Raw genomic sequence first — 14,711 nt, forward strand, 5'->3', positions numbered from 1 at the left:
CATGTTGGTACTGCGCCTGCCTCGGAACTCTGTGTTAATTTGCCCCTTTACAGCACCCTTACCACCAAAGCATTCCAGAGCAAGCAAAGGAACATCTGGTCCTATTTCTTATCATTTCCACTTGACCAGCTCTTAACTCACGGCAATTCATGGAGCTCTCACAAAAACCGGTAAGCAAGGTCAGGCCTTCATCCCGCGGTAGGATTGCCCGTCTAGGTAATTTCTACCTGTATGAAAGTACAGTTGAGCCAAGAAGACTCGGCAGCAGCACCGGCAGTTCCCACACTGATTTCTTTGCCACGCACGGGTACTGGACATGCACCAACGCTGCGGAGCAAGGTACCGACTGCCCCACGCCTCCAGCGCTAGCAAGGCAATGCTCCCGGCCCTGCGTGCCCTGCTGCCCGCGTCAGTAATTTTGCCGTGTGGAATCACGCGCGCGCAGCGGGGTGCAAACCTCTGCGCACAGACCCTGCTCCCTGCCGTACGGAGCAGCACGCGGGCTTCTATAACCCCGGGAGCCTGTCCAACCTTCCCGGCCGGTTGAGATGCATTGGTAATGCCACATATCCCAGACTGCATTCGAATCTGCGTGTCACTGGCTACTGATTTTTATTAGGCATTGTGTTGCAGGAAAAAATACTGGTGAAATCAAAGGTGGTTCTTTTCTTGCAGGCATCCTGTAATTAGCTAAAGTTTTCTTTTCTTCATAGAGAGGTCTTGATGCATAAAACAAAAGTTTCCTCTTCCTTGCATGTTGTTGCCAGATGTTTCTGCAAAACTTAAAAACAACAAAGTTATTTGTGTGTACTTACATATGACTTCACCCCAATGCCTGTCTCAGAGTGCTCCTCCTCCTCCTTAATTAACCCAATTAATTCTCCGCATTTCTGAACAGCGCATTTCCATTGTCTGTTTGTCCACAGCGTTTTAGAATTTCAGCCATTTGTTACAGATCTATGGCCTAGCATTCAGAAAAGCTCAATAGGACCGTAACCTCCTCAGATTAATTTCCAGTTGCAGTTGTGATTTCTTTTTTACGCAAAACAGCTGCAGAAGAAAGCAGCCCTCAATGTTTTGTCAATATAGACCCAGAGATGGGTGCACTCAGCGCTCACAATTGTTCTTATGGCTTCAATAAACACCCAGGGCCAAACTCTCCACTGGTGGAACTAGAAGGAGTTGATATCACATTATGCCAGAAAGAGATTTAACCCCATGTGGGGCTTTATCGATTGGACACAGGCTTCAGTTTCTTCCAGTTTATGATGAAGTTTGGCGGTGTGTTTTATTCAGACGTTTGCCATGAGTTCTGTTTCGTTGTATTGTTACACACAAAGTTTCCCTCTGTACTCTTTCCTCTTTTAAGATTTTGCTCTATTGGGGCATGAGCCTGAGAAGGGCCAAGAGACTTCACCTGCCCTGGTTACAGTTCTGCGCTTCTCCGCATTGAATGCTTAATACCGCTATATTGCAATTAGCAATGCCCATGCAGTCTTTCACTGTTCACTCTTCCTAATTAGCAGGTTAACATGTTTGCTAGCCTCAACCCACTCGCAGCTCATGTAAGCTAATGCATGCCTTGAGAAGCTGGCAGAGCTCAGTGCCCCAAGCCATCTCCGTTAAAGGCAGTGAAGGTGGGAGATGGCTGTGGTCTGGGGAAGGATGTGTCAGACTCCAGCTCCGGGAGAGGGAAGAAGAAGGACTCCAGAGTGGACGTATTCTGTTCTCTAAGTGCTGGGTGGAGAATGAAAACACCAGGAGAGAAGGGGAAGAAATAAAGGGATTCAAGATGAAGCAGATCAATACACATAAAAAGGAAGGATCCAGAAGGAGAATGGCATGGTGGAAGGACTAAAACAGTGGTTCGAGTAGAAGTGAAGGACCTGATGGGAAATCAAGTATGAAATGTATCAGCAGAGCAGAACAGAAGAAGGACTAGCACAGGAAATACAGACAGGAAAAAACACAAAGAATGTAGCAAAAAATACGAAGAGTTATTAACCTAAAGAGGATGAAGGAGGGCATGGCACAGACCCTCTGTGCCTCAATCTATGACCTACTAAAGTTAATAGCAAAAGCATACTTAGATTGAGTTTGGACCCAGGAGTCCCCTCTGACAAATAAATCTGCAGTCATGAGGATGCTGCTCATCGTCTACTCGTAAGGAAGCGTGCTCCTGCGCCTGTGGAAACGGCAGCTGGGGAACATTGTTTTTCCATTCTGGCTTAGCTGGAAAACTATTGACAGGCTGCAGTCACTGGCTGGATGACTTTGATGTATATTCAAGAATTAAACAAAATTACTTACAAGCTGACAGGAAACAAAACTCACCTCCTTACAAGACAACCAAGATCTTAAAAGATTTGTGTTTGTGAAGAGCATTAGACACTGGGCATGTCACTGCCTTTTTGTAGAGACAACAGATTGCCAAGGGAGGCAGAGCTCTTCCTGTAAAATTGTAGCTTGACACGAGCTGCCTTTGATGCACAGCTACAGAATTAGCATTTCACAGGAAAAGGCAATGCAACCCCTATTTTTGGAAGTACTTCCAAGCAGGCTTAAGGACTTTATGATTTGGTTTTTGTGGACTCCATATAGTATTTATTCCAAAAATGCAAATTCTTTGTTCTGTATAATTCTGAACAACCATCTTCCAATTCCTGATATCTCTGCAAATATTTATTTAGTAAGATTTTATTTCATTGGGGTGACTTTTGGTCACTGGTGCTACCATGTCCTTGGTTTGACTAAATTCTTTTCATTCCGCATTGTCTTCGATATGTAGCTCTTGTTCTTCGGCATCTGGTTCTTTTCCTTTAGCTTATCTTTATTAATTGCTTCAGAGATCAAAGACATCATTTGTGTCCCTTTCGGTACTTTGAGCGAAACAGCGGTGAATCAGTCCTTTAGCCTGCAAACTTCTCTGTCCCACCAAGGTAAAGTGGATCCGACCAATTGAACCTGATCTCCATTAATTGCTAGCACCTTTTCATACACTAATTTCTTGAAGGTTACAGAGAAAGTTGTTGCTATTCTATTTCATGAGCGCATCGCTTCATCTGGAAAAACTTCAATCTTTTTTTTCTAGCCTGCTTCTAGCACTAAAAATGATTCAGTACAGATCCACAGTGGCCTATATATGTTTGCCAACAGGGACCCATGTGTCAGTTCTATTCTTACTGGGCCTGTCAGCAGTTCGTAACCAAAGAAATTTCCCCATATTGTAAACTTACTTATGTGTGATCATTTTACAGTTATTTGTTTCCTTCAGTCTCGGGGGGGTTAATTTTTTTCCCAGTGTGACTCCAGACCATTTTTATACCTAGATGCTTCCTGGGGATTACGTTCTGCATGCTCACTTCAAAGTCGTATGTGGCACGATCCGCTTATCTTCAGGTCCTCTGTGTCGTCCGTGCGAACCCCCAGACAGACAGATTTATGTCTGCATCTGGCAGCCACGAGCGTTCCCTTCGCTGCTTCAGATGTTTCTTTCTGACATTCGCTTTGGAACGCTGTACACAAATCTGAAGTTGGTTCTCGGTTTCCATGAATTGCCTGATCTCCTCTATGAGAGTCATAATTATATTTTAACGATTTAATCATGTTCTCCACTTAGATATATATTTTAATGTCTATATTTAGTGTTTGTTAAGGTTGAGGCTCATTATCTTTGCAATATTATTACATTGCGGCATAGGAATGTGCAGTCATGTATATATTTTTTAAAGCTATTGTACAACAATTCATACCACGCTTCTCTTCCTGTGGCTCCACAGAACTACTGGGTAAGCTGGATACTCACCAGACCTGCAGTCCTACTCGCTGAAATTCTCTTTCAAAATCAGGCACTGATCTACAGCCAAAATTTTCATTGTCAATACACTGCGGTAGCTGAAACTGTGTTTCAGTCCTTCTCTTGCTCCTGTTTTTTCAGGATATTTATTAGTTCTTCCTCAAATTCAGATTTCTTAGCTTGTGGAAATAATTCTTCTCTCTATTGTCCAAATATATTTTCTTCTTTACACAGAATATTAATACGTATGCCATTCGTAGACATTTTGAGATGGACAAAAAACTCCTGTATTTGGAGTCTTTAGTCAATTAACTATTCATCTGTAAAATAGCCACGGTATTTTTATGGTGATTGTTACAGTGTATACCTGTCACTTGTGTATTTAGAAGAAGGGAACTAGTGGAAGTTTTGCAAAAAAAAAACAACCCCCAAACCTTCGCCTCTAAATTTTAAGAAAGAATATACAAATTTTACCAAATTACCATTCTGCTCTGGTTAGTAGAAAATAATCGAACAATGGTGACATTCTGTGGAAGACATGGTCTTCTTAAGATTGTATCAAACAGGAGTCAAAGCCATAAAAACTGTTACCCCAAACAAAAGTTATTACCTGTGTTGACACTTTCAGCAGGATTGAGAAACTGTGTGCTGGGCTGACACAGGATAAGATGAACCACATATTCGGAGGTTGCAGTAAGAATTTTCTTAATATTTTTCTTCCGGGCACTAGTGAGGTTCCTGTGGTAAGAGACAGAGCAGCCGTGCTGCTGCCGGCTGTGCTCGGGGAGGGATGAGGTGTGCGTGCTGATCAGCGTCAAGGTGTCTTGGTATCTGGGGTGGGAAATTTATTAACAGAGGATTTTGACGACGCTGTTTGTCACAACAGTGCACTCGCTTCTCAAACCCAGCAACGCCTTCATTTTCATTTCACCGTAAGCATTTATGTATTTTAACTGTGAATATAAAATAAAAGAGGTTGAACTCAAGAAATAGAAAACTCATACTCGGTAATTAAAATATTTTGAAGGCTGATTATGTTCCAAGAAGTGTTGTCAATGCCAGTTGTTTAAGACATTCATAGATTTTTGGGGAACAAAATAAGCAGCAGCATAACGCAAGCCACAGACTTTCAGCCAGTCAACTTCATCACCTTCTAAACATTTAGTTGAATGGGAACACAAATCACAAGTCTTTTAAAGCCTATTTAAATCTATTTCATACATTTTTATAAACCAGCAAAGATGGGGTTTATTTAACATTGACCATCATCATATAACGCATTTTAAGTTGTTATGTACAGGGTAGCATGTTACTATCGTAAAATGTTAACCAAAACATGCAGGCTTACCAAGTTTTTACATTACATTTATTTTTACAACGTAGGAGTGTGCTAGGGAACATTTCTGTCTGAAGGAGAACGAAGGGAGATGGCAAGTTCGGGTTGTTCACACAGGGCAACTCGCATGAGGCCAGAAAGATTTGCCCAAGCCAGGCGAGCAGCAGGCAGCAGAGTTATTCCCCTGTCACAGCCGTGCGTGATCCTGCGGGCTTTGCGCTCGCTCTCTTCCAGTAGCACTTGTAGCTAAAAGAAGTGAGAATCAGTAATATTCTTTTCCCAGCTTTATATACTAGAAGCAGAAAATATCTGCAGTTTTTCATCTGCTCAGTTCAACACAAAACAGTTAAAAGGGAACACATCGAAGAGGCAGAATTCATGTGTATTGTAGCAACTTGAAGACCGTGAACAAATCTAACTTCATATTTGAACGTGACCGGTGCTATAAGCTTTACTGACGAATCCTGAGTTTTACCAACGATGACCTTGCAACGAATGCTGCTGCGCGTGGCAACGAGTGAAAAGCATCCTCCAGGAGCGTAAGAACGTGAATCGTTCTGCCCTGGCCAGATCCCACTTCTGCACCTATTGCACTCTGGCCTGCCTCGGTATTCCCAGCGTGAAAAGCTGGTAAGATGTCCTCTGCTCGCTGTTTTGCACTCTTGCACCGTGTCCCTGGCTGATGCTGGTGAACAAATTCTGTATAGCAATCTAAAATTGGGTCCTTTTGGATAAAAGATGATACTAAGATATAAAATTATTCATTAGAAAAGGAATGTCCTACCCATTACCGTGCAAAACCAGCTGTAATTAAGCCTCTGAGTGTGTGTTTATAAACAGATGTTCTCATCTAAATGTCCTAGAAATAAACAGCTTTGTTATACACATTCCCTCAAACTACGGGACGTGAAGCGAAGCTAACATTCGGCGGCGTTACGGCTCTGCTCCGCAGGCTGGTGTCCTCCCATACAGACCCTGGTGTTTGAGTTGACCAAATTTCGGTGGTAGGAGAGGTCCCCAAACGCAAGACAGTTGCCGTGGTAGAATATTCAGAGAGCAATAAAGTGAAGTAAGTTTTCCAGGTACAGTCCCAGAAGCACATTAGGGTTTCATGCTTCGAGGCACATTCTTGCCTTTATGTAACACCGAGGACCTCTGCAACATCCCCGTACCTGGTAACAAAGATTTCACAGTATTTGTGAATAGTCTGACTTCTGCTATTCTATTTCCCTTGTGTGGGAAGAAGTGTTTCCTGTTAGCTGTAAATTCGTTGCATCATTCAAAAAGCACCAGAAGACAGTTCTGAGTGCTATTTTAAATCCGTCTTTCAAAGCTGTGTTAGATTAAGGGAGACTGCAGAGGAATATCTAGCATTTTTAGAATTATTTTTCATAATTTGTGAAACGTAAACGAATATTAAGCTAGCATTGCATGCGTTTATTTTGCATTTTTAAATGTAAATCAGTATCTTCCAGAAGTTGATGTGGCATGTAAAAAACTTATGGTTTAAAAAAAAAAAATAAGGGCAGATTAATTGTACTTTAAAATCCATGCTTTTACTTGGCCTTTTCTTCCTTCCTTGTAGAATACCCAAATCTGCATTTAAACAGCTGGAAAGACAAAAACATATTTTATTGATGTAACCTGTATTATGTAAAGTAATTTATCAGGTGCCATAATAACCATTTCTAGATACTACCTGCTTGTCAACACGGTCCCGGTGCAAGCATTATCTGCTCGTTATCTCCAAGTTCATTTAATTGTCCCAAATCAGAACGACGGATATCTTCATAACCGGACAATCGCCGTTCCTCTTCCCCCATCACCCAACTTCTGTCAGCTCCAGGGACAGCCAAACCCAAGAGGATCGCTGCTTCTGCGCCCGAAGGGCACCCTCTTCCCCTCGGCTCTTTCTCCACTTCTCCAAGGCAGCAGAATTTTCTGCTTTGCTGTTTGACTTCATTGATATTTTTAACTCCTGGTCTGCTTCCGTACTGACAATTTCTGGCCTTTTCTTGCCCAGAAACGTGTCCCGGAGGAGCGGCTGGTGAGGCAGGGCTGGCCCAGGAGCGGGCAGACCGAGCTGCTGGGCATGTCCCACCATCAGCGCTTCGTCCCTCCGTGCCTCTGCGGTCTAAATCCAACCTCAGACCAGCGCACTGCCCGGGTGCTTTTTAATATTTAAAAAATGCCGAGAGCTGTTAACTTCTCAGTGAAATGCTACCGTAAGTTGTGGAGTTTACTCGTATTTCTCAATGAAAACATCCGTACTTCCAGTGCTTGCCAGGGGACAAACGTGTGTCTCTCCCCCTGCCCCCTCGCTGTCTCTTCCCGTTCCCTCAGCTATTCTGAGGGGGTTTTGTCTCTTTTCGCGGGTCTGCCCCCACGCCGTCCGTCCCAGCGGCCACCCGCCCCTAGAGCTGTCCAGCAAGGCCCAAGATGGCTTTCCGCCGGCTTTCCGCCTCTCTCCAGCGCTTCCCCCCCGTGAAACTCCGCTTCGCGGAGAGGCGCTGCCCACGGGGAAGCGGGCTGCCCCCGGGCCCACCCGCCGGGGCTCGTCCTTTCCCCCGCGGCGGGGACAGCCCGGGCGGCCGCTGCCCAGCCACCACGGCGCAGGTGGAAGGTGAGCGGGGGCCGGGCCGGGCCGGGGGCGAGACCCGCGGGGCGGCCGCTGCGGCACGGTGGAAGCGGCCGGGGGAGGGCGGCCCGGCCGCCTCAGAGCGTTCCCCCCTCGGTAGGAAGTTGAGGAAGTGAAAGAGGAAAGAAGCGGGGCGGCCTCGCGGCTTCCTCGGCGCGGTCGTCCCGGGCTGGCGCCCGCCGGCTCCCCGCGCCCCGCGGGCGGGCCCTCAGCGCCGCGCTGCCCCTCGGCGGCACCGCCGGCAGCGGGGTCGGCGGCGGGGGGGAGCCGGGGCCGTCGGGGAGGGGGCGAGAGCCGCCTGACAGGCGACGCGGCGGGCGGCCCCTCCGCGCCCGAGCGCAGGCTGCAGTTGCCCGCCTCAGCCAACAGGTTGCACCGTTCCCCCTCGCTTGGGCCCGGCGGGCGCTGCCCCGCGGTGCCGAGCGAGGGGCGGCGAGCGCCGGCGGGCTGCGCTGTGCCGCGCCGAGCCCGGCCGAGCCGCGCCGTGCCGAGGCGTGTGGCGGGGCGCGGAGCGGCGGGAGCGGGCGCGCTGCTGCCGCCGCTCTCGGTGCCGGCTGGCTCCACTCCCTCTCCACGTCGGGGAGGCGGGGGGAGGGAGGGGGAGGGGGAGGAGGCCGCCGCCGTCCTCCATTTTGTGGCGGGGGCAGAGCACCGCCGAGCGCGGCGCTGCCCGGCGGAGGGACGGGGCGGGGAGGCGCGGAGGGGAAGGCGGCGGGGGCGGGGGGGGGGCCGAAGTCCGCGGAGGCAATTAGCGCTAATTAACGGAGGGGGCGCCGCGGTGGTGGCGGCGGCGGGCGGGGCGGGGACTAGGTCAGGGTCTCGGGCCGGCGGGAGGAGGAGGAGGAGCGGGAGCGGGAGCGGGGGGAGCGGTGCTGGCCGCCGCCGCGGCCCCCGGAGGGGCGGTTGTTGACTTCCTCCCGCCGGCTCCCTCGCCCCTTCCAGCCGGCTGCCGCCCCCGCCGCGGGGCGCGATGGCCGTTGGCGGCTGAAGGAGCCCCAGCGCCCCCCCCTGGACGAGGTAAGGGAGCCGGGGGTCCCGCGGGGCGGGCGGGGGGCAGAGGCCGAGCCGCGCTTGCGGGCCGGCGCCGCGGCTTCGCCCCGGGAAGTTCCCGGGAGGCGGCGGCGCCCCCGCAGGAATGCCCCGAGCGCGGGGGGGGGGGGGGTGGGGGGAGAACCGAGCCGTCCCGTCCCGTCCCGCCCCCGGAAGGATCCCGGGGTGGGACGGGAGGGGGCACGGCGGTGCCGGCGGCGGAGCGCGGAGCTGCGCGGCGTCCCCCCGAGGTGGGTGCCCAGGGCGGTGGCGGGGCCGCGGAGGGCCCGGCCCGGCCGCGGGAGGCGGGACACCCCCACCCCCCCCGGCCGCGGGGAGCCCGCCTGCCCGCCCCGTCCTTCGTCCGCCCCTCGGCTGGCCGGGGTGTTCGTCTGTCGTTGGGGGAACGCGGCGCGGGGTCTGCGCGTCGGGGGGGGGGCAGGAGGGGAGTGAGGAGCGAGGAGGGCAGCCGAGCCCGGAGCGCAGCCTTGCAGCCATGGGCTGGTCTTATTTTGCAGAAGTGGGTGTGCCAGGGAGACAGCTCAACAGGTCTCGACACATTTCTCTGAAAACTATACTTTGCAGAGGCGAATTTATTGTAATCCGGCAGTTTTTAAGTATTCGCAGCTTTTTCCTCCTTTGGGCAGACTCTTGCATCTGATTTTTGACACGTTTCCTACGCTGGGTGGTTCGCTGCTTTTTTTGACGTCGGGGAAATTGTCAAATGGAATAACTACATTTTTCCTCCCCTTCGTGTAAAAAAAAAAAAAAAAAAGGCAAAACTGGAGGTAGATAGATACAATTTTTTTTCCAGGCACTGTTGCAGTGTCCACCTTAAACGGCTCAGCAATATTTCCGTGCTGTCTGCAATCTGTGAGATTTCGGGGGGCTGCCCCATTCCCGTTTTGTGCCGCGGGCCGTGGTCCCGGCTGGCCGGAGCGCGGCTCCCTGGGCATGACCCAGGAGACCCAGCGCCTTGGCCAGCACGGGTAAGGGACCCTCTGCTCGGGCGTGTGGAAAGGCTGTACAAAGTGGTGTCGAAGGACCAAGAAGTGTTTTTGTGTTGAGCTTCTGCCGCTTGGGACGCTTTCAGCCAGGCCAAAGCTTAAAATTTTTACACGTGGGGACTTTTTGTTGATCGCAGTCTTAACTTTGGCATACAGAAAGCAGCAGCGTTCATCGGCGGTCTAGAGAAAATGGGCGGCAGAGCTGACGGATTTATAATGACAACGACCGTAAACTTGTGAGCACTCTTGGGTCGCTCTGCTTAACAGATAATTCTGTGGCCAGGCTTTAACTTGGGCATTGCCTCCTCTTACGGATTGGGGGGCAGCACGAGCTGATAGCTGTTGGCTGTTTGCCGTTAGCGTTAGGCCGTAGACAAACAGTATAGAAAGTTTGCTGAAGAATTTATAGTTATTTGCCAAATATTTATGCTCTGTGCTGAAAATAAATATAGTAAATACAAAGAGATGAAACTTAGGAGATTTGTTTTCAGTGTTAGATGTGTTTGGAGAACAGCCGGGAGCTGTTAAAGTGTTGGAAGCTAATAAAAATTCTGCTTTATTTTTAGTTAGCTTTTATTTATAAATTTGAGATTTGTTTAAAGAATTGAGTTTATTTCAGGATTCATGAGTTGTATTTTAAGCTGAACCTATGCAAAGACAGCAAACTCTGTTTTGTGGTGGAGAGGTTGTGTAGCTCCTGGACGATAACAAGCCACTTAGATTTTTTTTTTTTTTTAAATTTTTTTTTTTTCCTGGTGGGTAGGTACTGCATTTGAGAGCCGCTCGGGAGGTTTCAGTACCTGTTGTGGGTGATGCATCTGGACCCACAGGGAGAGAGGGAGCTGACTCGGGAAAGGTGGTGAATGTCCTTCTCCCCTGCCCTGCTCAAGATGTAGTTAAATACCAGGGGAAGTTACCTTCCAAAATTTGTGAATTGTTGCTTTAACAATTCTTGTGCTTCCTTACTTGCCAGGATGGGTAACAGAGCTGGAGTGTGTTCAGAAAGATCTCCTGTGCTGTAGCCTGATTCTGAGGTGCATGCAGGCAGACCTACCACTTCATCCAGGTTTAGCAAAGCTTTAAAGCATATACTTCCTTGTTAGCAGTCAGAAACAAACAAACAAGAAACCAGTGGGTTTGAGAAAGATGTGGCACATGTCAGTTTGTAGCTTGATTTGCTGTGCTTTCATTCTCAGAGTAGCTAAACCAGGTTTGCCAGGCTAATGGTTTAGACCTTTTTTTTTTAAGCTGTTATTAAAATATCCTTGCTGTGCTAACTTTGAATGCTTCTGATCTTTTTATAGCTAATGTTAAAGTAATGGATTCCAAAGAATTGCTGAACTCGTCGGATCAAGACGAAACAAGGAAAAATGCGCTCATCAGTACCAAAGGAGGGATCGTGATGGACTTTCATCCACCCTTCAGGGGTGGAGCTACTGTACAAGCCCCTGTGTCTGCATCTCCTCTCCCCACGTCTTCTCAGTCAGATTCCAGTCAGCAACCTGCTTTGGCTGACTTTTCAAAAGGATTAGTAAACAATGTGCCTCAGCCAGACCTTTCCAAGGCAGTATCACTCTCGATGGGACTGTACATGGGTGAAACGGACGCAAAAGTGATGGGAAACGACCTTGGATTTTCGCAGCAGGGCCAAATCGGCATCTCTTCTGGAGAAACGGACTTCAGGCTCCTGGAAGAAAGTATTGCGAGCTTGAACAAGTCCTCGAGCCTGGCCAAGGACGCAAAGGGAGCAATATCTTCTGAGGTGCCGCTTGAGCCGGATTTCCCAGGCATGGCTGGCCGCAACGGCCCTTTAGAGTCAGGAACTGCAGTCCAAAGCCAGGTTGGCTCAAATGGTGGCAACTTGAAATTATTCTCTGAAGACCAAAGCACCCTGGATATTCTCCAGGATTTAGAATTGCCGCCGGTATCGCCTGGCAAAGAGCCCAATGGGAGCCCGTGGAGGCTTGACCCGTTGCTAGATGACGGTGGCTTGCTGTCCCCTATATCTGCAGATGATGCATTTCTCCTGGAAGGAAATATCAGTGAAGACTGCAAGCCTCCTATTTTATCTGACACTAAACCTAAAATTAATGACCGCGGTGACCTTTTACCCAGTTCCAAAATGCCAATGCCTCAAGTGAAAACAGAAAAGGAAGACTTCATTGAACTCTGTACTCCTGGCATAAAGCAAGAAAACATGGGCCCAATTTATTGTCAGGCAAGCTTCTCCGGGTCTAATCTGCTGGGTACTAAAGTCTCTGCCATATCTATCCATGGTGTCAGTACCTCTGGGGGACAGATGTATCACTATGATTTAAATACTGCGTCGCTCTCTCAGCAGCAGGATCAGAAACCAATTTTTAATATCATTCCATCTCTTCCTGCCGGTTCAGAAAATTGGAATAGATGCCAGGGATCCGGGGATGAGACGTTAGCTCCTTTGGGAACGCTCAACCTTTCTGGCAGGCCTGCTTTCTCTAATGGCTATTCAAGGTAATTAGTTTTTGTTGCTCTTTATTAAAATACCACGAGTGTGTTTAGCACAACTGCATGCATGCTGCTTTGTTTTGGTTTGGTTTTTTTCCTTTCGAAGTCAGTCATCCCTTTCTCGTTTGTTGTGTATGGCTGGCTGATCAGACATCGCTGCTGTGGATTTATTCCATAGTACGATGATAGCTTTAACCAAGTGCTCAACTACTGGTATTAAAGGGAAGAAAAGAGGAGGGGAGCTGGTATGCTTTAAAAAAAAAAAATAATAATAATTAAAAAATTCTACGATACAATCTAGAGGGAAAATTGAGTACGTGGTAGAAGGATCTGTACAGAAGGCAGTATAGAAGGAAGTATTTAAGTGTATACAAAAGCTGCTTCATTCTCGAGGGCTAGAGAATCGATCACTGTGTGTTTTGTTGGGGTTTTTTTTTTTTTTTTCTTCCTAGGGTTACTTAAATGTTATGCACAGAAATAACTTGGTTGCTGGGTAAATTTCTAGAATTACATTTAAGCTGAACTAGAGTTTTAGCTTTGCTTGGTATTGCATTTACCTTACATGGACAAGAAGATTCTGAGTAGGAAATACTCAGCCGTTTGTTTAATAACTGCATTTAAAGAGATAAGAATATTTGCAGTAAGATTTAAACATATCTGGAATTTAACTCTTAAATAGAACTGGAGGAGGGCTTGCTTATAGGTGGTTTTTTGAGAGCAGGGTATTTTAGGAGAGCTGGTTAGTACGTATTTCAAGTGACTTTGTAGTAGTGTTTTCTACAAGTAATTCAGTAGTGCAGATATTCAAGTAAAATACTTTTCTTCTGCCCTTCCAGAGTAAGCGCGATGGTGGCAGCTTTCTCCATGGGGAGCTGTGTACGTCTCCTCTCGCAGCCGGGGACGGGTTCTGATTTCAGTACGAACACCTAGTTGTATGGTTTCCTTAGCTGTGCTTTGTTTAACATAGCTTGCACAAGCACAGGGTTTGGTCTCAGTGGAGGAAGAGGTTTTTGCTGTGTTTCTGTGGAGTCTTAGTTAGAAAATGGCTCTTCAAGTCCATATATGTAAAACCAGTAATTGTAGGCTTTTAGTGAAGTATCTGTTTTAACTTTCTTTTTTTATTGCCCCACTGACAATTGATCCCCAGAGCGTTAGCCACCAGTCCCGGGGCTCTCCTGATGCATTATTTGCTCCATTTTCCCACGGTTGGAATGAGATGTGTGAGGATTTCTTCTTTGTTTCAGGAAGACAACTTTTAACTTGCTTTCATTCTAGATTTCTTTCATAGTTTTTGATTTTTGTAGTGAAGATGTATTTGTTCTTTTTCTTTGAAGTGTTTAAAGCAATATGTAATGTAAGGAATCCAGAAAGGAAAATTGGAATTTGTGGATAAATTCCACTTGGATATAGGAATATTGAATGTGCCTTATCGTTTATTCTGACAGAGTAGAAATCCTTTGTGCTAACCTTTCGCATAATCAGTCCAACTTCCATGTTGTTTTTAGTTTTTCATGGGGGTTTTTTGGTGGGGTCTTTTATTTTGCTCTCGCTATATCTTTAATGGCAATCGTTATAAAATCTCTGTCAAAGTAAGAAGAACTATTTCTGGGTTTGGGAGGTGAATTTCAGTGGCTGTTTAAGTAAGCAGATTCCTCGTAGATAATGGAAGGATCGCTTTTGAGAATACTTCTGTAAAGTTCATGCATTGTTTTTATTTTACAGAACTATTTAGATAGAACCAAGCGCATTCATATGTGCGTGGTTTACACATAGATGGTCATCCGGCTTTTGGGGAATTCCATAAACGCCAATTTTGCATACTGCATTTCTGATAACGCTGTGATGAAAAACCCACTCAAGCTACTAATGTGTCCAGAATACATTTGATCCTCAAGTAAAAAGGGCAGCGGTGCTAGATGTTATCATTGCTTTTAGGAAGCAATTTTGAGGAGCGTGCTTACCGTGTTTGTGTTGGAGCTGCGCGGCAGCGATGGGCAGGCGTGCTGCGGGGAGCTGGCAGGAGCCCTGGGCGCAGCTCCGGTGGCAGGCGAGGGAGCATCCCCGGCATCGCGGGCGAAGGCTGCCTGCACCACCGGATAGCGTGAACAGCGTTCTGCTGCACGTCTTTACGTTCTTGCTTCCTGCGAGGTTGTCTTATATTTTATTGCTTTCTTTTGCCCTAAGATAATGGATTTCTTTTTTTTTTTTTTTCTTAATTTAAGGAATGTGTAAAGAATTTTGGGGTGGCTCCTAGTTGAGTTTTGCATAAAAATTCATTATTTCTAGCCTTTATGGAAGCTGTTCTTACTTCGCAAGGATTTTTACACACTAAAAGTACCAAGTCAAATTCTAAGAACAACATTGTTTGGGTTTGCTTTATTATTTTTTTCCCTAAAGTAGAGGCACCTTGCATCTTCT

At 47.4% G+C, this 14,711-nt stretch overlaps 1 protein-coding gene and 1 long non-coding RNA gene across 4 annotated transcripts in view; one reads left to right on the forward strand and one right to left on the reverse strand.

The window, feature by feature from the left end:
- Positions 1 to 124: 124 nt before the first annotated feature.
- On the reverse strand, positions 125 to 7,849 carry LOC142413586 (uncharacterized). The gene is made up of 3 exons (XR_012776846.1): positions 5,145 to 7,849; positions 4,407 to 4,749; positions 125 to 781 (listed from the first exon to the last, which is right to left on the reverse strand). It is a non-coding gene; the product is annotated as an uncharacterized LOC142413586 (long non-coding RNA).
- Positions 7,850 to 8,608: 759 nt separating this feature from the next.
- Positions 8,609 to 14,711, forward strand: part of NR3C1 (nuclear receptor subfamily 3 group C member 1) — a 74,191-nt gene continuing 68,088 nt past the window's right edge. Inside the window, exons 1-3 of one of the 3 annotated variants that reach the window (XM_075509858.1) lie at positions 8,609 to 8,787; positions 9,614 to 9,788; positions 11,111 to 12,299. In XM_075509858.1, the coding sequence (XP_075365973.1) occupies positions 11,125 to 12,299 (1,175 nt within the window). In that variant the 5' untranslated portion in view covers positions 8,609 to 8,787; positions 9,614 to 9,788; positions 11,111 to 11,124. Of the gene's footprint in view, positions 8,788 to 8,988; positions 9,051 to 9,613; positions 9,789 to 11,110; positions 12,300 to 14,711 lie in introns of those variants that run through there. The other 2 variants (XM_075509857.1, XM_075509859.1) reach the window with 2 other exon arrangements.

The sequence above is a fragment of the Mycteria americana genome, chromosome 8 (genome assembly GCF_035582795.1).
Source record: "Mycteria americana isolate JAX WOST 10 ecotype Jacksonville Zoo and Gardens chromosome 8, USCA_MyAme_1.0, whole genome shotgun sequence".
In the NCBI taxonomy this organism is placed as follows: Eukaryota; Metazoa; Chordata; class Aves; order Ciconiiformes; family Ciconiidae; genus Mycteria; species Mycteria americana.